Source organism: Littorina saxatilis, linkage group LG14, assembly GCF_037325665.1.
Source record: "Littorina saxatilis isolate snail1 linkage group LG14, US_GU_Lsax_2.0, whole genome shotgun sequence".
NCBI lineage: Eukaryota > Metazoa > Mollusca > Gastropoda > Littorinimorpha > Littorinidae > Littorina > Littorina saxatilis.
In genome coordinates this window covers 26230346-26254059 of record NC_090258.1, presented here as the reverse complement: position 1 = coordinate 26254059, position 23714 = coordinate 26230346, and the positions used below count along the sequence as shown (strand labels likewise).

Below are 23714 nucleotides of genomic sequence, written 5' to 3'. Positions count from 1 at the left end.
GTAGCTACCTTGTTACCTGCTGGTGTATATATTTATGACAGGTGCAAGTACCAGGGTATCTCGCCGCCAGTGTCACGGAGCAGTTCTGACTTTGACCCCGGGGCTAAGTATCACGTGCCAGCCAACACACCCTACATTCGGTAACTCTAACACTGACTGCATCATACAATAGACAGATGAAAATAGTTATCAAAAATGTTTTTTTCATACATACAATACCCTTAATTTTAGTTTTGAGCTGTAATTTCGGTCATCCAACCAAACCTTATTTTCCTTTACTTGCTTGTCCTTTTTTTCAGGTTTTATTATTTTTTTGTGTTTGTTTGTTTGTTTGTTCTTTCAATCTTTCACGAGTCTTCCTGTTTAATTTTTCTCTGTGTACTCTACATACTCTGCTGTGACTGCAGGTATTTCGTGGCGCACGTGGTTCAGTTCCAGTTCTACAAGGCGCTGTGTCAGGCGGCGGGTCACAACGGCTCCCTCCACACCTGTGATTTCTACCGCTCCAAAGACGCTGGTCAGAAACTCAGGTACGGTACTTTCTGGACTATAAGGCGCAACTTTTTTCTTCAACTTTTACCCCTGCGCCCTGTTGACCGGTATCTCCTTGTGTATGGCTAAAAAAAAGAGTACAGATGCACCCACATCCATATACAGGGTGACCCACAAAAAAGAGTACCCAAACAAAATGTCATAAATTGAACAAAAATAAAGCAATCTTCATAAAATTTATTTACACACACAAGTAGCCTCTGCATGATTTGCACAGAAAATTTTAGCGTTCTAGTTTGTCTTTCAGGAAAGTTATGCTCATTCGACAGAACATGCTCCAAATGGCCTCCCCCGGATTTAAATCCGCCAGATTTCTATCTTTGGGGGTTCCTGAAAGACAACGTCTACAGGAACAACCCACAGACAATCACAGAATTCAGAATCAGAATGTTTTATTCGCGAAAACACATGTTTATAGCGAAAGGGTGTTGTGGGGTTGGGATGTCGAAGTACAAAGCTTTCTATATACCAAAGCATGCACGATCGCGCAGAGTTCTCGCTACTGGAAGTCCGATAGAGAGTCCACTGCATTTGTCAGAGTCAGGGATACCTTGACTCACACTGCACACCAATACCATGCATCATAACATCATGATTTGATCAGTCCTTCAGTCTTTTGTTTTCTTCCCTGTGGTGACAGATATTGTGTGACGGCCCTTTTCAGCATTAGAGAACCAAGAATGAAAACATCACGGTGTTTGAAACTGTTCATCCTAAGTAAAAGCGGACTACGCGAGACACTATTCTCAGATCTTCTTCCAGTTCTTCTTTGTACAATTCAGCGTACCGATCTTTGCTGATCGGGGGCAATGTCCGAAGACACGACATGGCATGTTTCTGAATCTTGGTCATGTTGTCTGACTGATCGAAGAACCAGCGTTTACGATCTGTGTTGAAATCATACATGAGCACAACATCATCACTTTTGCAGTACAAACTCTGGGTGCCAATATGTTCTTCAGAGGCTACTTGTGTGTGTAAATAAATTTTGTGAAGATTGCTTTATTTTTGTTCAATTTATGACGTTTTGTTTGGGTACTTTTTGGGGGGGTCACCCTGTACATGTACAAAGAAAGGTAACATTCGCTCTCCAGAATACGGTAGCTTAAAGATACTTTCCTTCACTTGTAAATGTTCGTATTAATCAACGTATATCTGGCTAATTGGAATAAAGGCATTTTTAATACTTGAATACATACCAAAAATCAACCGCATGCCTACTTAATTGCTGTGGGATGTTTTGTCTAATTAATTTCGTAAAGGGACACAGATTTAAGTTCCGAAAATAATTCGGCATGTTGTTGATTTCAGGAAGGTTGCACTTATTCCTGGTAAAAGTCTGACTGGGTCGCCTCCCTCTGAAGTGCCCTAGCCTCAGTATTGCCAATACCTGATTGGTATTAATCGGTCTCCACTTATTATAATACCCTTAGTCTTTCCTTTGTCAATGGCCGGTTTCAATTAATCTCTTGTTATTATTTCCCAGCAACATGCTACGCCTGGGATCCTCCAAGCCATGGCCCGAAGCTCTGTATCAGATGACGGGAACCCGCAACATGGATGTGGGGCCCCTCCTCGAGTATTTCCAACCCTTGGTGGACTGGCTGAAAATGCAGAATGCCGGGCACCCCACAGGATGGGACGAGGAGTGTCCTCAGCACGATGTGGTGCAAGCCGGGAAATGGCTGCAGGAATACGACGAACAAGTGCAGATAAAGAAAACGAAAAGCACCTTCGCTGACTGGGGCTACACGTCCAACATTACGGATGAAAACTCTGCTAAATCGGTACAGTTCTCAAAAACAAGACAGGTTCAAGTATTTGAACGTTTACTTAGCACAAACATGCGAGTACTTAGGATAAGAATAAGGTGTACCTTGTGTAAGTCGAAGCTTGTTTCGGATTTGGCCGATACATGTTACAGGAACGTTTATGTCAAGTAATTGAAGGACACGCATGCGCAATTCACGACGACACACACAATTCACAAGAACCTCGACCTAACAGCCTTTAAAGTGGACAATCAAATCACATAGCAGACAAAGAAAATAACATGCTGTGGCTTACCTTAGAATGTCCCCAAGAAGGTCTCAGCAATGTCCAATGACAGGTAGCAGTAAATCGGTACTGTGAAAAAAAATGTTGTTTGTGTTCGTTTGCAGAATGGTACAGTACCTTTACAAGATTTGAAAAACGTAGTAATAAATTGGTGATGACAGGTAAATATTAAAATCTGGGTTGTCACAAAGCAATAATTATTTGTTTTAAAAATCAACTTTTGCAACTAAGTTTGATTACCTTTGTATCATCATGTTGTTTGTTTGCTCACGTGACGCTTTGCCTGCTTGGTTTGCCTGCTTGGTTGTATGCTAACTAGTTTAATGGTTGCTCCGTTTATGTGATTGACTGTTATTTTCTGTTATGTTTGTTGTTATTGTGCTGAAAGAGGCAGTTTGTGTTCAACCGCTTTCCAAGATAATTCTTAATCGACTCATCGTGGACTCTTTGCCACTTAGCTCAATAGTACTTCTTGATCATTTATATTTTAGAGGATGAAAATGGCTTTTTCATTTAGATGCTTGTGTTGTTGTTGTTGGTTTTTTTGTTGTTGTTTTTTTGCCAAGCACATCATTGTGGGGCTTTTAATCAATAACATGCATCCGTCCATTCACAATGTATTAATTATCATCCATCCTTCAACATTTACCACTCAAGAAAACCTAGAGTTTGATATGCATTCTAACAATTCATTTTAACGACACATTTTTGATGTAAATGGCTAATATACAAGACATAACAATGTTCACAACAGTAGGACACAACAGACAGACGTATACAACATAACAAAAGATGCTTGTTATTCTCACAGGTGCCACGAGTTTGGTTCCACATACCTCTCAAAAACTCTTGTTGCGCATGTCAAATGCATTTTGAGCACCAACGTCCCTTTGTTTCTCAGATCTTGAAATAGCGCTCTGCCTCATTGGTTTAAAATGTTCACGTGTCCTGATTTATTGCAGGTGGCAGAGCGAGTGAGGCTGGCGACTTTTCAGAGGGAGAAAGCACTAGAGGCGGAACAGCTGGGATGGCGTAATATCTCTGACGTCACTGTACGACGTCAGTTCAAGCTGCTAACCAACATCGGGCCCAGCGCCATGAAAAACTCCACTAAGTTTGAAAAGGTTGCACCACGTTTGCTTTATCCTAGTTTTCAAATTTGATTGATATTGATCCGAAAAATCCTGACACCAAAAAATAAAATGTAATCCTGGTTACAGTTATCGAAGAGACCGAGTCCACTTCAAGCTAACGAGCCTACAACATGTTTCTAACCGTCAAAAAAACAAAAAAACAAGTGAAATGTTCGACGGAAGACAAACTTCTAACTTATCTGGAACCATATTTCCGTAACACCCGTTTGTTAGTTTGGTTGTTGCTGTTGTTTTTGGTTGTAAATTTTTTTCTGATTTTGTTTGTTTGTATGTTGTAGTTTTTTCGTCTCGTGTCAGTCAAAAAAAAAGTTAATTTCACAGCTCATACATAATACTCATCAGACCATAGTGCACCCGTGTGTTCAACTTCAAGGAATAAGAGGTTGTGAATTGAATGTACAGCTCGGGGATTGTGTTACAGATGGAGACTCTACAGTCCAAGCTGGAGGGACTCTATGGAGCCGGAAAAGTCTGTTTGGACCCCAGCAAAGACTGCTTGGGCTTGGAGCCAGGTAAGGTCTGGCTGGCTGGCTGGCTGGCTGGCTGGCTGGCTAGTTGGTTGGTTGACTGGCTGATTGACAGTATATGACTGTGTGTCTGAGTGAGTGTATATTTGCGTTTATATGTGCTTGTCGGGAGGGGGGGGGGGGGGTCTTTGATGTATGTATGTTTGTGTGAGCGCGACCGGTTATTCGCCTGTCTGTCCATCATTATCTGTGCGTGCGTATACCCGTGTGTCTGTGTGAATGCCTGTGTTGTTGATTTTATGTGTTGCCTTTGCTACTGTCTGTATGTTTGCATTCAAGCAATACGGACCCATGAATTGCTGTCTACCCTTCGCTTCCTTCCCTAAATATTATTGGTAGACAGCTTGGTACAATTTTCAGTCTTTGATTGAAAAATATGAAAAAATGAACAATAATTCATTCATTCAAATACTGACAAAGAATAAACACCGTTAAAAAAAAACATCCTCAGATGACCACCCATTTATGACGTCATTATGAAAAATTTCTTGCAGACCTTGAGGACATCCTGGCGGACTCACGTGACTACAATCGTCTGCTTGCTGTGTGGAAGGGCTGGCGTGACGTGACGGGGCCCAAAATGAAACCCCTGTATCAGGAGTTCGTTGCCCTTAGCAACGAGGGCGTTCGAGAAATAGGTCAGTTCTCGCTGTCACTCTGATTTCAAACTGAAATTGAAACAATATTAACAGATATTCATATGGAGCATGTCAGGACATTTAGGCAAAAAAAAAAAAATTGTCTGTTTCTGGTCACCCGACCGACCCTAAATTTCGGCGCCGACCCTAAACTTTTTTTTCCAAACTCAAAAATTCTTTTTTTGTTGTTGTGGTAAAGGACAGGGTGAGAAAATGAACAACAAAAACGTGTGAAAACGAAAGTCCGCTGACGATTTGTAAATGTGTTGAGTGTCTTGTCTCTATGTATAGTGAATCCAGTCTCTTTGCGCGATTTTTAAAGTTAGTTTTATTGGTCTACATTTGGGGTAAAAAAAAAAATAAAAAATAAAAAATAAGAAAAAAATCCCGACCTACCGACCCTATTTTTTTTAGCCATGTTACCAGAAACAGACAATTTTTTTTTTTGGCCTTACCAATATACGGGACAAGGGAAGAAGCTTTTCTTACATGTGTAAAACAGCCTCAACAGAAGAAGCCATGTACGGGAAGCACTTGTTGCCAAGGGAAACAACGTTATTTTCACAAAATATTACTTTTTCAACGAGTGTAAATAGCCTGGCCTCGCTGACATACGCTATTCACACAAGAGCTTGTGTAAATAGTCTTTCAAAGGCTATATACACAACTACTTGTGTAAATAGCATTGTCGACGAGGCCAGGTTATTTACACAAATAGGAAGAGTTGTATCTAGTGTAAATAGCGGTTTCAACGCGGCACCTCAATGCGATGTACGAACTTTAGTCAAATAAACAGTTTGGACATGCCAAAAACTGCCTAGAAACTGAATGAAAGTCGTCTGGGCTCAGGCTATACAGACATTGGCGGCCTTTCTCCCTACTCCGAGACATTTAAAGAACTTGAGGCCTAGAATCCTTGCTTCAACAGTTGACTTTTCTGTGAGAACTTAAACTCAAATCAAATGCTTTGAATTTAACGAAAAGTCCACTGGTTTCAGGCTATGCAGACACAGGCGAATACTGGCGATCTTTCTACGAGTCTGACACATTCCAGGAAGACTTGGAAGCCTTGCTGCAGCAGTTGAGTCCACTGTACGAACAGCTTCACGCCTACACACGCCGCACACTGATGAACATCTACGGGGAGGACAAGTTCCCTGTCACTGGGCACATCCCGGCTCATCTCTTTGGTAATGCGGTTGTGTGTGCTGCGATGAAAGGGAGGGGTGTGTGTGGGTATGTGTGGTTGTGATGGGATGTGTGTGTGTGTGCGGTGTGTATGTGGTTGGTGATGGTGTGTGTGTGTGTGTATGTGGTTGGTGATGGTGTGTGTGTGTGGTTGGTGATGGTGTGTGTGTGTGTGTGTGTGTGTGGTCGGTGATGGTGTGTGTGTGTGTGTGTGTGTGTATGTGGTTGGTGATGGTGTGTGTGTATGTGATTGGTGATTGTGTGTGTGTGTGTGTGTGTGTGGTTGGTGATGGTGTGTGTGTGTGTGTGGTTGGTGATGGTGTGTGTGCCGTGTGTGTATGTGGTCGGTGATGGTGTGTGTGTGTATGTGGTTGGTGATGGGATGTGCGGTGGGTGTATGTGGTTGGTGATGGTGTGTGTGTGGTTGGTGATGGGGTGTGTGGTGTGTGTATGTGGTCGGTGATGGTGTGTGTGTGTGTGTGTGTGGTTGGTGATGCGGTGTGCGGTGGGTGTATGTGGTTGGTGATGGTGTGTGTGTGTGGTTGGTGATGGTGTGTGTGTGTGGTTGGTGATGGTGTGTGTGGTTGGTCAGTGATGGTGTGTGTGGTTGGTGATGGTGTGTGTGTGTGTGTGTGGTTGGTGATGATGTGTGTGTGTGTGTGATTGGTGATGGGGTGTGCGGTGTGTGTATGGGGTTTGTGATGGTGTGTGTGTGTGTGGTTGGTGATGGTGTGTGTGTGTGTATGTGGTTGGTGATGGTGTGTGTGTGTGTGTGTGTGTGTGGTTGGTGATGGTGTGTGCGTGTGTGTGTGGTTGGTGATGGTGTGTGATTTGTGATGGGGTGTGTGTGTGTATGGTGGGGGAGATAGGGCGTGTTTGTATGTGTGTGGTGGGTCGAGGCAGTGTGATGAGGGTTGGTTGTGTGCGTGCGTGTGATTGTTGGTGTGCTTGTTTTTTTTTTCTAGTACTGAAATAAGTTATGATAATGTGAACAATGGAAAACGGTTACTTTTCATTCTTTGACGGTTAGGACCTGTTGTTTATCAACCTATGATTTGTAATGACAGGCAACATGTGGGCCCAGCATTGGAACAACATCTACAAAGACCTGCAGCCCTACAAGAATCGCACAGCCATTGACGTCACTGCTGCCATGCAGAAACAGGTCTGTAAAAGATGATTAGTATTGTTTCACGCCCGCACTGTCAAACCAGTAGCAAGCCTCGTTCTGAGTCCTGGTGGAAAGGATGTTTGTAATGTTTGTAAAAGCCTGGCGGAGTCTGTGATCAGAAACTGGTGGTTTACAGGAGGCCAATGGTGCCTTTAAGAACCCCTGGTGCACATGGTGACTTTAAGCACACCTTAAAGCCTCTGTGTGCATTGTTTTCATTCTGCTTGCAAATGTACAGGATATAAAATTGATGTAGGCCTAGTTCTTCAAATGGCACTTTTTCTTAAAGTCTCTGAGTGCATTGTTTTCATTCTGCATGTTTTATTGAACTACGATCGCTGAAGACAAATATATAAAGTATAATAAATACATGTAGTTCTTCAAATCAAACACTTATTCGTATAGCCTCTGTGTGCATTTTTTTCATTCTGCATGCTTATTGAACTATAATCGTTGAAGACAAAAATATAAAGTATAAAACAAATACATGCAGTACATGTACTTCAAATCAAACACTTTTCTGCCAAAAAAATCGGCGTATGGCTGCCTAAATGGCGGGGTAAAACGGTCATACACGTAAAAACCCACTCGTGCAAAAAAACACAGTGTACGTGGGAGTTTCAGCCCATGAACGACGAAGAAGAAGAAACACTTTTCCTTTTTGTGACAGCAATTCACAGTGCACAGAATGTTCCGCACGGCAGAGACGTTCTTCAAGTCGCTAGGGTTTGAACCTCTGTTCGACTCCTTCTGGTCGGGCTCCATCGTGGAGAAACCAGCGGACCGTGACCTGGTGTGTCACGCCTCGGCCTGGGACTTCTTTAACGGCAAGGACTTCAGGTCAGTGACGCCATGTTTCTACGAAAAGCCGGGATTGTTGTTAGTGACTCAGTTTTTGCAAAGGAATTTTGGAACAATCTTCAGGGTTGGACCCAGTGTATGAGAGGGAGGGGCTTCCAGGCCTTTGCCCCCCCCCCCCCCCCCCCCCCCGGATCAAGTTAAAATTTAACATTAGAAAGGGGTATTTTGGTTATCTCCTTGAGAATAAAAGGTAAATTTGCCGGGAAAGGGGGGGGGGGGGGGCTTCCCGAATTCTGGACCCCCCCCCCCCCCCCTCCGCCTCTAGATCTTAAAAGCTGGTCAGAGGCAAAATAAATCATCAGGAAATTGTCCATGCGAACAGCAAGTCCCAGCAGTTTTATGAGCGTCCCTACCCCTCCCCGCCTCCACAAAACTTGACTAAATGTGGAAACAATCTAACACAAAACCGTCAGTTTAGTGAAACAATTGGGTCAGTTATTCAATCTTACACAAACATTTATTTTGATTCAGGATCAAGATGTGTACGTCAGTGAACCAGGAGGATCTGATCACTATACACCACGAGATGGGTCACATCCAGTACTTCATGCAGTACAGGCGACAGCCCCAGGTGTTCCGGGATGGCGCTAACCCAGGTATTTTGTGTGTGTGTGTGTGTGTGTGTGTGTGTGTGTGTGTGTGTGTGTGTGTATGTGTGTGTATGTGTGTGTATGTGTGTGTGTGTGTGTGTCAACGAGCATTATGTGTTATTGAGGAAAATGATGTAGTTGGATTAAAGGCTGGAAGGGCGGAGGAATCTGTACGGGTGCATGTTGGATCTAAAAGCTCTTCCTGCATTTGTTACATTAATTACACCAACGCATTTTTAATGATATGGAAGAATATGTCCTGCCCCAGAAGTGAGCTTACCTTAAGATCGAAGAAGCATGGAGGGGTGTAAGCGCTTAAAATGTCAAAAATAACGACAGCAATTGCGGAATACAGCTCGTTGCATCTGAGAGAACAAGCATCGCAATGCAATGCGACTTTCATCCTCAGACTCCTCAAATCCTCAAAGAAGATGAAAGTCGCTTAATTGTTCATACTAGTGATCTTTAATCTCTCAGATGCCAGGAGATTGGTTCCGTATTATATTACTCTTGCTTTCTCTTTTACATACTTACGTCCAATTGTTTCTTGGGTTGTATCATAGGCGCTCAGGGCTCAACCTCGGTTGTATTCAGTTTGAATAGTTTGTGCTTCAGAAATGTGTGTTTTTCCTTAAGGTTTCCACGAGGCTGTCGGGGACACCATAGCTCTGTCCGTGTCCACTCCTGGTCACCTCCGTAAGATCGGACTGCTGGACCCTGGGCTGGACAATGAGTGTGAGTAGTTGTTACAGAGAGAGAGAGAGAGTCTGTCCGTCTGTCTGTCTGTCTGTCTGTCTGTCTGTCTGTCTGTCTGTAACTCGATCAGTATCACTCTCTTTGTCCGTCGGTGTGTGTGTGTGTGTGTGTGTGTGTGTGTGTGTGTGTGTGTGTACGTGTGTATGTGTGTGCCTGTGGGTATGTATGTTTGTGTGTGTGTGTGTGTGTGTGTGTGTGCATGTGTCTACGAGCGTGCGTTGGTGCATGCATGCATGCGTGCGTGAGTCTGTATGTCTGTGTGTGCGCTCTTGCGTGTTAATGTGTGTATGCATGCGTGTCTGTATTTCTGTCTGTCTGTGTGCGCGCCTGCTCACGTACATGCCTTCACCTATGTGTGTCTGTGCGTTCCAGTGGACGAGATCAACTTCCTGCTGAAGACGGCTCTGGACAAAGTGGCCTTCCTGCCCTTCGGCTATCTGATTGACCAGTGGAGGTGGTCAGTCTTCTCGGGGGAAACTCCGCCTGACCACTACAACGACAAGTGGTGGCAGCTCAGGTAAATCTCACGGATACACTTTTTCCCGTGTAGACTGTTCGGCTCATCGTCTCAGGGTGTGTGTGTGTGGTGGTCAGGGGGTGGGGGGGGGGGGGGGGGGGGTGTACGTGAAAACGGTCAGCACATTTAGCCGTCTTTGTGTTTGTTTGTTTATTCGTCAAATGGGGCATGCATGGGGATGAAGAGTATAATTAACATATACAGTCGAACCTGCCCTGGAGACCACCTGCCCATTAAGACCACCTGCCCATTAAGACCGTACCACCCCAAAGGATCCCCGACGGTTTTTGACTCACATGCGAAGCAAAAGTGAGTCTATGTACTCACCCGAGTCGTCCGTCCGTCCGTCCGTCCGGACGTCCGGAAAACTTTAACGTTGGATATTTCTTGGACACTATTCAGTCTATCAGTACCAAATTTGGCAAGATGGTGTATGATGACAAGGCCCCAAAAAACATACATAGCATCTTGACCTTGCTTCAAGGTCAAGGTCGCAGGGGCCATAAATGTTGTCTAAAAAACAGCTATTTTTCACATTTTTCACATTTTCTCTGAAGTTTTTGAGATTGAATACCTCACCTATATATGATATATAGGGCAAAGTAAGCCCCATCTTTTGATGCCAGTTTGGTTTACCTTGCTTCAAGGTCAAGGTCACAGGAGCTCTTCAAAGTTGGATTGTATACATATTTTGAAGTGACCTTGACCCTGAACTATGGAAGATAACTGTTTCAAACTTAAAAATGATGTGGGGCACATGTTATGCTTTCATCATGAGACACATTTGGTCACATATGATCAAGGTCAAGGTCACTTTGACCCTTATGAAATGTGACCAAAATAAGGTAGTGAACCACTAAAAAAGTGACCATATCTCATGGTAGAAAGAGCCAATAAGCACCATTGTACTTCCTATGTCTTGAATTAACAGCTTTGTGTTGCATGACCTTGGATGACCTTGACCTTGGGTCAAGGTCACATGTATTTTGGTAGGAAAAATGTGTAAAGCAGTTCTTAGTGTATGATGTCATTGCTAGGTTTAGTTAATTGACCTTGACCCTGAAGGTCAAGGTCATGTAAAGGTCAAGCATGTGAGTCGTATGGGCTTTGCCCTTCTTGTTACGACTATATAAATCCCCTGTCCATAAAGACCACCTGTCTAGAAAGACCATTTTTGCTCAGTCTCTTGGGTGGCCTCTTCAGACAGGTTCGACTGTATTGCAATTTGACAATGTTCGGATATAACTCCGTCGGGTTTGTATAAGTTGTGTAAGGGTGAATACCCTTGCCGAAACCTCTGATAAACATTGGAGGGGCAAATGACTGGCGACGGGTGTGACAGAAACGTGACATGTGGACAGGAGCATGTGTTTCCGACACACCCCTCGCTTGTGACTGGCCCCTCCCCTCTGTTTGTTGTTCTGTTGGTCAATAACAGTTATCAACAATATATGTTTTTATTGTTCAATAACAGTTATCAACAATATTATGTTGGTTGTTCTGTTGTTCAATAACAGTCATTAACAATATATGTTTGTTTTTCTGTTGTTTAATAACATTAACAGTTATCAATCATATCCGTCACTTGCAGGTGCAAATATCAAGGAATATCACCACCCATACCTCGTTCTGAGAACGACTTTGACCCTGGGGCCAAGTATCACATCCCTGGCAACACACCCTACATCCGGTCAGTATGCCATGGAACCTCCAATTTAAGACACCATGCCGGTGTAACACGAAATTTTCCCCCCATGAAAAATTTACTCCGGAGTAAATATTTCGTACGAAATTCTTACTCCGAGTACACTTTTCGTACGAGAAAAGAACTCCCCAAGGCACGAAAAAATTACTCCCTCCACGAAATTTTTACTCCCTATTTTTTTTACTTCCAGTAAAAATCTTGTTCGCAAAAATGGGATGCGGGCGAAGGGATAATGCCAATAAGTGATCTCGCGCACACGAATGTCGCGCTACCCTCCTTCCACTCCTTCCACCACCAAGACTAACAAGGGACAAGGGAGTACAAATTTCGTAAACCTGGCATGGGAAGTTAAATTGCTCGTGTTGGGGTGAAGCAATTTATTCGTTATTTATTCATCAGGGGAGTAACATTTTTGTACGAAATGTTTACTCGGAACTCACCTGTCTTGGGGAGTAATTTTCTCGTGCAATGGGGGAGTGCTTTTTTCGTAAAGGGAGTAACTTTTTCGTACAAAATGTTTACTCCGGAGTAAAAATCTCGTGGGAGTAATTTTCTCGTGTTACACCGGTTTGATGGGTATCAATAGTTGAAATTTAAAGTCTTGAGTCCGACGCCACCAAAGGTTTTATGTCTTCAAAAGAGAACCGCTTGTAAACGGTTTCATTTTTGTTTTCGTTATAATTATATAGAGAGAACGAGAAGAAGAACAAGAAGCTTTCGTTATATTATTGCGAACCTCCAATAGCAATGCTGTAAGTGTAACCTAATTTCAGTTGCATGATATAAGCACACTGTCTTCTGTTTCAAAGTGATCTATTTCACAATTTAATCACGACGTTCTCTCGTTAATTTTGATTTGCTCCACAGGGCTGTTTTTGTGTCGTCCTCTCATAGAGGGTCCGCTCTTGACAGGTTTTATTGAGGTTTGCTTAGTGGTTTGTGTATGTGTCCGCCCTCTGCAGATATTTTATATCCTCCATGCTACAGTCCATGTATCAGTCCCACAAAGCATGATCGTATTTTACATTCTGATGCTAACATTGTGTATCTGTGTCCGCTGTACGCAGGTATTTCGCGTCCTTCGTGCTCCAGTTCCAGTTCCACCAGGCGCTGTGCAAGGCTGCGGGTCACACGGGACCACTGCATCACTGTGACATCTTCCATTCCCAGCCTGCTGGGGACCTGCTCAGGTCTGTCTGACTGGCTGGTTGGCTGGCTGGCTGGCTGGCTGTGTTTGTGTGTGTTTGTGGGGGAGGGGTGTGTGTGTGTGTGTCTGCGTGCGTGTGTGTGTGAGTGCGTGTGTGCGTAAGTGTCCGAGTTCAGTATTTTTGTGTTTCTGTCTGTCTATCTGTCTGTTATGTCTTTCTCTATTTGAGGAGATGCTACAATATTACACATCACCGAGTTCGATCTTGTCAATCTAGGACTGAAGGCTATAATTAGCTTTTTTTCCAGTAAGACTTCAAACTAATTGGGCGAAGTCAACCTCGCGAAGTCCACTTCACGAAGCTAGGCTCCACGAAGCTTTGACACTGAATTTGCGGTAAAACTTTGCAAAGTTTGCGCGGAGTCAACCGAATTTGAGCTCAGCTAAGGACAGCATTCACATTGATTTGTTTTTGCGTTTTCCCCCCAGGTCGATGCTACGTAAAGGGGCCTCCCAACCCTGGCCCGAAGTGTTGCAAGAAATGGCAGGAATGCGACGCATGGATGCTGGAGCTTTACTGGAATACTTCGCACCTCTACTGCAATGGCTGGAAACACAGAACGCCGGGGAAAGGCTCGGCTGGACTCAGCAATGTCCGGAAGACGATCAGCTTCACCGAGGCAACGGCAACCGAAGTCTGGAGAAGCCTGTCTTCTTGCCAGAGAGGGACAACAATGCAGCTTCTGTGTATGGCTCGAAGTTTAGTTTTGTTCTGGCTTGTTTTTGTGCTGCTTTGATTTTTCTGCGGTAGTTTTAGGTCCGAGGGTTTTTTTTATGAAGAAGGTCACAGTTCCAGTCTTTTGCAGTTTTGTCGCTGCTTCTTCAGTGCTGATTTTGTTTTGTTTTATGGTTGTTATTTTAGTTGTTGTTTTTTTCTCTCTTTTTTCTAGCAGTACGTTTAGATCGCTTTTAAAGAAATAGTGTACTTCTCCTTTTTTGTTGTATTTCTTTAGCTAATTTTTTAGATCTCTCTCTGATTTCATTTTAAGTTAATCGAAACCAGAACGATTTTAATTTAGTCAAAATCTCAGAAAAAGAGCTGGTTCCAACCTCCAAAACTTTTGTTTTACAACAAACAACAATAAAACAAAAAAAGGCTACATTTTTTAATTGAGGGGAGGCTATCTGAGCTGATTTAAAATGTGTCCCCAGACTGGATGACATCCCTTACTTATATGTCAGGGGACACTATCAACGCATTTCTGAGGCTAACTGGATTATGTCCCTCCCTTCTTATTTTAGTTGTAATGACCTTATTATGCTTGCAATGTTGCTTTGAACACTCTCCTACATTATTAAACAGACAGATTAAATCCAGAAAATCATTCCCGCAAAATTTCGTCAATTTACTAATTTAGGGATGCATGTGTGTGTGATTTTAAATTTAAGTTGGATACCTTACCCACTGCTGTTTGGAAGACTTTATTTAACTTTCCATCTCAACCATGTGATTTTAAGTTGGATACCTTACCCACTGCTGTTTGGAAGACTTTATTTAACTTTCCATCTCAACCATGTGATTTTTCTGTTAAAATGTTTATATTCTTCAAATATGAGGGCCCCAAAGGGTTTAAAATCGTGATCGTGATTGGCGTTTTTTGACCTTTCTGTGACCGTGATTGCCGAAATTTCCATTTCTGTGATCGTGATGGGACTTTGCCCGTGATCCGTGATGACAAAAAAATCAAGTCTCGTGATCGTGATCGTGATTTGTGTTCGTGATCGTGATGGGCATTATTGCAAAGCATTTTATTTTCAACGTACATTTTTCACAGCTGTATCACTCTATGATCCTCTATTCGTCAAGGTGTTTGTGATCGTGAAAACAAAAATCAAGGTAACTGTGATCGTGAAAGCTAAAATTTCCCTTCCCGTGATCGTGGGGCCCTCAAATATGTTTTTTCTTTATTCAGCAATATCATGATCATGAATCCTGTTTACTTTTGTTCATGTTGAATCATATTTACAATGTATTAAAACTGTTAGGCGAGTTTTCAACATGTGAACAGTTTCAAATCGTTTCAGGTTATACATGTTTAGTCAGTTTATTTTGTTTTGGAAGATTTTCAGATGCCTCTTTCATTTAAGATTTTCTTTCATCTACAGAATCGACTGCTAGGGTACAGATAAATGATATATTATATATAAACTTCTGTAATTGTAGAGGGTTTGTGCGTGTATGCGTGTGAAATCTGAAAGTGAATTTTTTACTCCAGAATTAAATGAGATCTACAAACTATGCAGTACTGATAAAGGAAGAAAATGTAAAGTTTCATTCACACTTTTAGCTGCTGGGTTGCCGAGTTTCTTAGGGTTTCTCTCTCCCTGTCTCTCACACACACCCTTCACACGCACACCCACATACTTTTCATAAGCCAGCACACACACAAACACCTGAAGTGACACGGTATCAGTTTTTCGAAGTTTCATTCACACTTTTAGCTGCTGGGTTGCCGAGTTTCTTAGGGTTTCTCTCTCCCTGTCTCTCACACACACCCTTCACACGCACACCCACATACTTTTCATAAGCCAGCACACACACAAACACATGAAGTGACACGGTATCAGTTTTTCTAAGTTTCATTCACACTTTTAGCTGCTGGGTTGCCGAGTTTCTTAGGGTTTCTCTCTCCCTGTCTCTCACACACACCCTTCACACGCACACCCACATACTTTTCATAAGCCAGCACACACACAAACACATGAAGTGACACGGTATCAGTTTTTCGCAAGTTTATTGCGTATTTGATCGACATACAAAATACCTTCGGCCAACCAAACACAATGCTGGCCAACTCTTCTCTCTTTTCCCACACGCTCGTTTCTTCCTTCCAAACTGAACTGAGTGACATTCTGTGTATCACAATGTTAAAATCAGCATTCAGATCTGCATGCTCCTTCCCACAGGAAAAACAACACCACGGATAACACATGCACATACCTGCAAACATTGTTAACAGAACATACCCCGTATTCTGAGCATGCATAAAACAACACTCACAGAAGAAAAGAACATGCATGAATTAACACACTCAGAACTTAAAAAACCATGAAAAAACACTCTCACTTACAGATAAACTGTATCGCTCACAGTCACACATTCAAAATAGCAGAACCTGAGGGAATGAACAGAATGAGCAAGAAATGGGCTTCGGTGACTGAAAATGAGCTCTCTCTCATTCCCTTTTCATCCCACGCACACACACAATCACAGTGACACTCACACAATTATAGTGACACATTCACAACACAATGACAGTGACTCAATGACACCACAGTGACACAACCACACACTCGCAATGACACACAGTCAGTGAGTCACACCGACACACAGTGACACACAATAAAAAAAACACAACCTCACAAGGACACACTCACAATGACACACACACACAACCAATGACACGCATACATCACTACTTCCTCTCTCATTTCAAGGATAGGATTTTCTGGACAAGTTAGGAGTCAAGGAGATGGACTAAATATCTGTATCTCTCTTCTATACAAATACATGTACCATTCATTCTTTTTTAGTTCATTTTTTTTTCTCTAATTTTTTTTCAGCTTCATTTTTACTTTTTGAATTCATAACTTTGTTTCATAAATTCATTCACATTTTTTCTCTCACTTTTTTTCATCCTTTTTGACATTAAACATAAACATCAAAAATCGTATATGCTCATAAACTATGGATTTAGGCGAGCGCAATGCGAGTACTGATCATACTCAGAAAAGCAAAATACACGCATCTTTAGTGTATACATGGTTTTTTTGCCCACACACCTACTGTATAAAGCATACATTGAGCCACTAGGCGTACTCCATCTATAAAGAAAACAAGACCAGGTGATGCATGCATACTGTCGTACACTAGCAGGTTACTGAACTCAAAATTCACCATAATGTGTGCAATAGACTTTCTTTCTTTATTTGGTATTTAACGTCGTTTTCAACCACGAAGGTTATATCGCGACGGGGAAAGGGGGGAGATGGGATAGAGCCACTTGTTAATTGTTTCTTGTTCACAAAAGCACTAATCAAAAAATTGCTCCAGGGGCTTGCAACGTAGTACAATATATGACCTTACTGGGAGAATGCAAGTTTCCAGTACAAAGGACTTAACATTTCTTACATACTGCTTGACTAAAATCTTTACAAACATTGACTACATTCTATACAAGAAACACTTAACAAGGGTAAAAGGAGAAACAGAATCCGTTAGTCGCCTCTTACGACATGCTGGGGAGCATCGGGTAAATTCTTCCCCCTAAGTCCTAACCCGCGGGGGGTGTGCAATAGACAAATTCCGGAAACAACTGTCGGGTTTTTATGGGTTGTGAAAGAGTGAATACTTTTGCTTTTACTCAAAACTTGTACTCAAAACTTGTACTCAAAACTTGTACTCAAAACTTGTACTCGTTATAGTGAAGCAAACTTTCTACACGTGCTTCTTGTCCATGTGTTTCAGACACACCCCGCGCTAATGACTTGCCTATAATGTCAGATGACTCAGTAAATGCATATTCACCCTTTCACAACTCATACTGTCCGTGTCATACAAACCGGACAGAGTTATTTCAATCACTGTCTATTGCAAAGGCCATCGTCTATTGCAAAGGCCATCTTCATGGTTTTTTTGGTTTTTTTACTGTAAAGTACATGTAACTTGTAAGTGAAAATGGGATAGTGTAAGTATTCTAGAGAGAAACAATGTGTCTATCATTCATTACAGGTATGGCAAAATCTCAAAATATAAACTCGCCAGTCGGTCGAGTAACTTCAAGGTCACTAGCCTGCCAGAAATGTTGCTGGCCCGATACATACCACAGTTGCTGCATCTGCCAGCAGTGTTTATAACGCTTCAAATCTAGATAGCACAACCAGAAGTAATGCATTTGACCAAATTTTTCAAAACTTTTTGACCCGCCTCTGGCGATCGGGCGGACGATTTTGCCATCCTGGCATTATCAGTCCTTACACTACAGTATCAGCAGTATGGTACACAGACTGTCTAGTATCGGACAATAGGTCAGTTTAACCTTGACCGAAAATATGTGCAGGTCCAAATGCCCTGGCTAAACCCAACCATAATGCATGTCAAATCTATCGGACGGTGGAGCGGCCAGGGGTCAGAACAATGTGTCAGATCAAAAAGTAAGTATCAATGACTGAAGACCAAGGCCTGGGAACAACACTGCCGCATGCACTACCAGTTCCAAGTTAGTAGCCACGCCGAACAAAAACTTTGGCCGGTCTTTGGTCATCAGGCATGGGAATTGAAAAAAGTAAAAAAAGGCTGAAAATTTGTAAGTAATGGCAAAGTCGACGGCGCGAAGTGCCTAGCCCTGCTAGGGGAGTTCGGGGGCATGCCCCCCCCCCCCCCCCCCCCCTCCAAAGAACCCAAATGGTGCAATTTGGTGTCATCTAAGCTCCAAGTTTGCCATTAAATTTAGTTTTTTGAACCATTTTTGCCTCCCCCATTTATTTTTTCGGCAGACACTTTTGCTTTTTCGGCGGAACAAAAAAAAAAATTCGGCGGAAATTTACCTTTCGCCGGACAATTTCCATGCCTGGGTCATGTACACATTTTGTTAAAATTTTTTTTATCTGATGCATTGTTCTGACCCAAGGACGGTCGAATGTCCAATAGTTTTGACATACGGGATGTCTTAAAGCCGTTAAAGTTAATTGTTAATGTTATGCTAATCCTGATTTAACTTAAGACTTTTCCCCTAAAGCTCTGGAACACTTCCGGGGGAGAAAAAAAAATAACACTACAGAAAAATCAGACAATTCTTAACGTACTTCGCTAAAACACTGGCAAACCAAACAAACCTAGCAAAAAAAATACATTCAACAAGACTAAAATCTAAAAAATGACCCAAAGCCGAAACAAAAATCAATGTTTCTATCAATTCATGAATCCATCCATTCACACCAAATAATAAATAATAAAAAGGCAGCGTGACACCGGCAGTCCACAAGTCATGAAACTGAACATACACTCATGGTAACGGCACAAACCACATTCATGCGTAAAATATAGAAATGCCTCAAAACGTAAAAAATGTACAAATAATGAATAAAGCTGCATGACAACACATGCACAACCAAAATTGAAACCTCTAAATTTGTACTGTAGACAGGGTTTCATGCCATACCAACTAAGTAGTCCAATTTTCCACCCGAAAAAGAATTGCTCGTCATAAGTCTGATAGTGATGTAATGTGTCAGCTGTTGTTTCAAACTCATACTTCAAGCACCTGAGAGTGATTCATCAAGTTCATTTCTCTTATTTTGAAAATACACAGTCAAGTTTTCTCTGCCTGACGCACTACTTTCGTCCCTTCACAGATAGCGAAAAAGGCTTGCCTCTCACTTTGAGAAAAATCACAGTTTGTAAAACCCACTCAAACGACACTCCACAAGTCGCTGCCAATGCTGCACTTCCGGGTTTGTTTGTTTGTTTTTCCATTTAATGGCACACTTCTGATTCACACGACAGGGAAGTGAAACGCATACTTTCAGCAATTCCTCTCTTCCACAGTTCGTACTCAACACGATGGTTTGGATTTTTCCACACAAATTCTTCTTGACCATATGTATCCAAGATCCAATCCAAGGAAGTTTTCCAGCAGTTCACGTGGAAATCTATTCACATTCGTGCATGTGCAGCAGATTCAGTGTGGGTTTTCTAGGAATCCAGACAAAAGTTGGCGAGTCGCAGTCATGTTGAAGATCCAACAATATGTTTCGTGCAATCCAGTCCAGACACATCTCTCACAGTCATACACACATGCTGAAGATCCAACAATGATTTTCTAGGAATCCAAACGAAAATTGGTGAGTCGCAGTCATGTTGAAGATCCAACAATATTTTTCGTGCAATCCAGTCCAGACACATCTCTCACAGTCATACACACATGCTGAAGATCCAACGATGTTTTTCGTGCAATCCAGTCCAGACACATCTCTCACAGTCATACACACATGCTGAAGATCCAACGATGTTTTTCGTGCAATCCAGTCCAGACACATCTCTCACAGTCATACACACATGCTGAAGATCCAACAATGTTTTTCTCGCAATTCAGACAGATCTGTCACAGTCGCACACACACATGCTGAGGATGGAACAACGTTTATCTCACAATCCAGACCAGTCTCTCGCAGGCACAGTCGCACACACACATGCTGAGGATGGAACAACGTTTATCTCACAATCCAGACCAGTCTCTCGCAGGCACAGTCGCACACACACATGCTGAGGATGGAACAACGTTTATCTCACAATCCAGACCAGTCTCTCGCAGGCACAGTCGCACACACACATGCTGAGGATGGAACAACGTTTATCTCACAATCCAGACCAGTCTCTCGCAGGCACAGTCGCACACACACATGCTGAGGATGGAACAACGTTTATCTCACAATCCAGACCAGTCTCTCGCAGACACAGTCGCACACAAACATCTATTACAGATGTTCTCTAGACCTGACTAGGTATATCACTGGGGAGGTGGGGGAGGCTGGGGTGGGGGGATAGCAGGAAGGGGAGGGGGGAGAGGGGGTTGCGGGGGAGGGGCATACATGTACATCTGATGCGGGTGAACGTGGTGGGGTGGGGGGTAGTGGCGGCCGCCCGCCTGGTGAGCTTTGGTCTGTGCGTACATCTGCTGCATCTGAGCGTTGACGCGGTTCATGTTCTCAGGCGTTGGCGTCGCCGGAGCTTCGAAGCTGCCCCCGTTGACCTCTGTGGGTGTGTCGGGTTCAAAGATCATGTCCGGCAAGTTCGAATCGATTAAATGATCGGGGAAAGAAAAACCGCTGTGCTGCGTCTTAAGCGAGGGCCGGGACGACTGCTGCTTGCGCTGCTGTTGAAACGGCTGGTGGGAACTGCCGAACACGATCCCCGAATCTGAGGCAGGGGGATTAGGATGGACAACCTGGGTAGTGGAGGCCGAGCGTTGCAACGCCTTCTCCATCCCCTGACCTTGACCCTGATACTGCACCGACTGGCCTCCGGGCAGTTGCGTGTGGCTGCGCGAGGAATGTTTGTGTTTGCGATCGTGGCTGCCGTTGGAGTAGGCATTGTGGTGGTGGGAGTGTTTTTCGTGACCACCACCGCGACCAGAACTGCCGGGCGACGGGACCTGCAGCCGGAGTTTGATCCCTTGGTCTTTCTGCTCTACAGCAGCAGGGGGGGCAACCTCGTGAATCGTCGCTGTGTCTGGATTCCTGCGGATCTTCACTTTGAGGGGCGAAGACTTTGAAGACGACTGCGCCACGTCTTGACTGGGGTTCCTCACTTGCAGACCGCCTGAGTCTCGCTTGAACGTCAGCTTCAGCGGCGTGATCTTCTCCCCACCCTCGCCACCCGAAGACGACGACGATTTCCCCGAGTGATGCTTCGACCCATGTGACCCCCTCTGCTGCTCCCCCCCACCGCGGCTGCTGTGGCGATAGTGGTGGGAGTGGGAAGCTTGAGGGTTGTGTGTGGGAGTCAGCACCACCTCCCCCTCCTCCTCCCTCGAGGACTGAGAGATGCTACGCTTGCGGCTGGCCTCGGCGTTTGCATACATGACCCGCTCCTGACCATGAGAATCCCTCAGGTCCTGAACCATCACCTTGGCCTCTTTGAGATGGACGTTCTCTGGTACGGAGCTGGTGACGCCCTCCTTCTTGATCATCTTCATGGGAGACGTTTTGGAGGGGTGGAGTTGGGAGGATGGGTGGTGGATGTCTTGATGGAGTAGGGGCTGACTGTGTTGAGAATGACCGTGGGGCTGCTGTTGTTGGTGGTGGTGGTGGGGGTGTGTGGGCTGAAGGCTGGGGTGGGTCTGGGCAGGGTGGTGATGAGATTGCTGCGAGTGACCGCCACGGCTTTGAGGTTGGGGCGCGAGGGGTTCCTGCTTGACCGGGCCAGGACGAGCCTCCACCCGCTGCTGATAGTCTTTGAGCGACAGCTTCGGCGCCCTCTTGGCGCTTTCGGCCGCAGACAGGACAGGCTGTGACTGGGAATGGTGTAAACCCTGACGTTCATAGGCCTCCATCCCGGCAGGCCGAGGCTCCCGTCTCATGGGAGCCAGCCCAGGCTCTGCCTTCACCGAGGCAGACATCTGTGCAGGGGCAGCAGTCGGTCGAGTCGAAGCAGCCGTGAGTTGAACAGGTTCCATCTTAACACCCGGGGCGGCTGCGATCGACTCACGACCCGATACCGGCCGGCCGTCTCCCGGCCGATGGTTAGTTCCCGGGCGTTGGTGAGCCTGAGAATGCTGATGGTGCCCACGACTGGATTCAGCGTGCGAGCGAGCGACTTGCTGTTGGGTGTTGGGGTCAAGGTGGGGGCGACCCCTGGCGTCTGTGGCGACAGGTGCGGAGGACTGTGGATGTCGCTGGGCGGTGACACCCGAGGGGCCCGCGGCGGGCTCTGTCACACTGGTGACTGTGGCGGAGGGGGCCTCTATTCGGCGACGCTTTTTGTCAGGTTCTGCTCCGTCTGGGCCAGCGGTCATGTTCTGTAGGCAAACGCGATTTAACGTGAACAATTACGTCAAACATGCACACATGTACGCACACACTCGTACACTGTAACACACACAGTCACCAGCACATGTTTACACAGCCACACATGCCAATACAAGATTCAGGAAAAGAAATCAAGGCATATTTCACTACCATACTGAACAAGACGCAAACCTGTTTACCCCCCCCCCCCCCCCCCCCCGAATGAAAATCAGGAATGCAACTGGTACTTTTCAGTAAATTGAGGCATCTTTCAGTAATCTTTTTTATCAACCATAAACCAGCTCGAAAACGATTAAAATTTAAACGACAAATTTATACGCGCCACCATGCAAAACAAGTACAAAATTGATGATAACCATGTTTATCAGTATTGTACTACACACACAGAAGCTCGATCACACACACACACAAACACACCTGATATATGTGCAAATTAACAAAGACAAGTTTACTTTATCTAAAAAAAAACACACACAGTATTCAGGGGCGGAGCAAGAGAGCCAGAGGGGGAGGGGGTTACAACCTGGGGTCCAGGGGTTGGGGGGTCTGGCTGAAGAATTTTAGCTATTTTATAAACAATTTGTGGCTTATCCTTGATTTTAAACATGATAAACTGGTGTCAGCAGACTCAGAAAGACTTGAATTTCGGCAACAACGCAAGTCACTCATGAGCGCGACCATAGAGTCGGTATCATAGACCTACATCTATGTCTCTGGCGCAACTGACCGTAGTGAGAGATCGGTTCGCAGGTCTGGGAGATTCTGTGGAAGTAGAGACCTAGGTCAAATAAACTTGATGCGAAGCAGGCTCATGTTTTGCCAAACATAATTTCGTGTTTTTGTTTGTTTCCATGTTCATTTTGTGTACTGCATTTTGTTAAAACCAATGCTGCGTCTAACCTCGGGACACGTGCCGCGACTCGTGACTGACTAGCTTTGTTGTTGCCCTGATCTCAATTCGATCACCAAAATGCATCTGGTTCGCTCTTCTTAAACTTCACCAGACACCGCCACTTGACTTAATAGTTTTGCCGATATTTCTGTGCAACTTTCCCGTCGCGATATAACCTTGAACGGTTGAAAACGACATTAAACACCAATTAAAGAAAGAAATGTACAACTTTCGCTTTTTTGGTTGGCATTTCGTCCCCACAGAGATCGGCCCTATTAAGCTTACCCTTCGGACCAATGTCGATCTCAAAACCGCGGAATCCGACAAATACCTTGCTGTGCACATGCGCAGACAAGGCTGTTTCGGTCAG

At 44.2% G+C, this 23714-nt stretch overlaps 2 protein-coding genes across 2 annotated transcripts in view; one reads left to right on the top strand and one right to left on the bottom strand.

Annotated features, from left to right (window-relative positions):
* Positions 1 to 15073, top strand: part of LOC138947447 (uncharacterized) — a 58130-nt gene extending 43057 nt beyond the window's left edge. The window contains exons 37-51 of the mRNA XM_070318921.1: positions 42 to 140; positions 408 to 530; positions 2039 to 2339; positions 3573 to 3734; positions 4186 to 4276; positions 4786 to 4929; positions 5928 to 6119; positions 7185 to 7282; positions 7959 to 8128; positions 8621 to 8745; positions 9376 to 9474; positions 9868 to 10012; positions 11604 to 11702; positions 12785 to 12907; positions 13354 to 15073. Of these exons, the coding sequence (XP_070175022.1) occupies positions 42 to 140; positions 408 to 530; positions 2039 to 2339; positions 3573 to 3734; positions 4186 to 4276; positions 4786 to 4929; positions 5928 to 6119; positions 7185 to 7282; positions 7959 to 8128; positions 8621 to 8745; positions 9376 to 9474; positions 9868 to 10012; positions 11604 to 11702; positions 12785 to 12907; positions 13354 to 13675 (2293 nt within the window). The 3' untranslated portion in view covers positions 13676 to 15073. The remainder of the gene's footprint in view (positions 1 to 41; positions 141 to 407; positions 531 to 2038; positions 2340 to 3572; positions 3735 to 4185; positions 4277 to 4785; positions 4930 to 5927; positions 6120 to 7184; positions 7283 to 7958; positions 8129 to 8620; positions 8746 to 9375; positions 9475 to 9867; positions 10013 to 11603; positions 11703 to 12784; positions 12908 to 13353) is intronic.
* Positions 1 to 23714, bottom strand: part of LOC138946752 (cyclin-T1-like) — a 110054-nt gene that overhangs the window by 72222 nt on the left and 14118 nt on the right. The window contains exon 10 of the mRNA XM_070318155.1: positions 20867 to 22442. Coding sequence (XP_070174256.1) covers positions 20867 to 22442 — 1576 coding nt within the window. The remainder of the gene's footprint in view (positions 1 to 20866; positions 22443 to 23714) is intronic.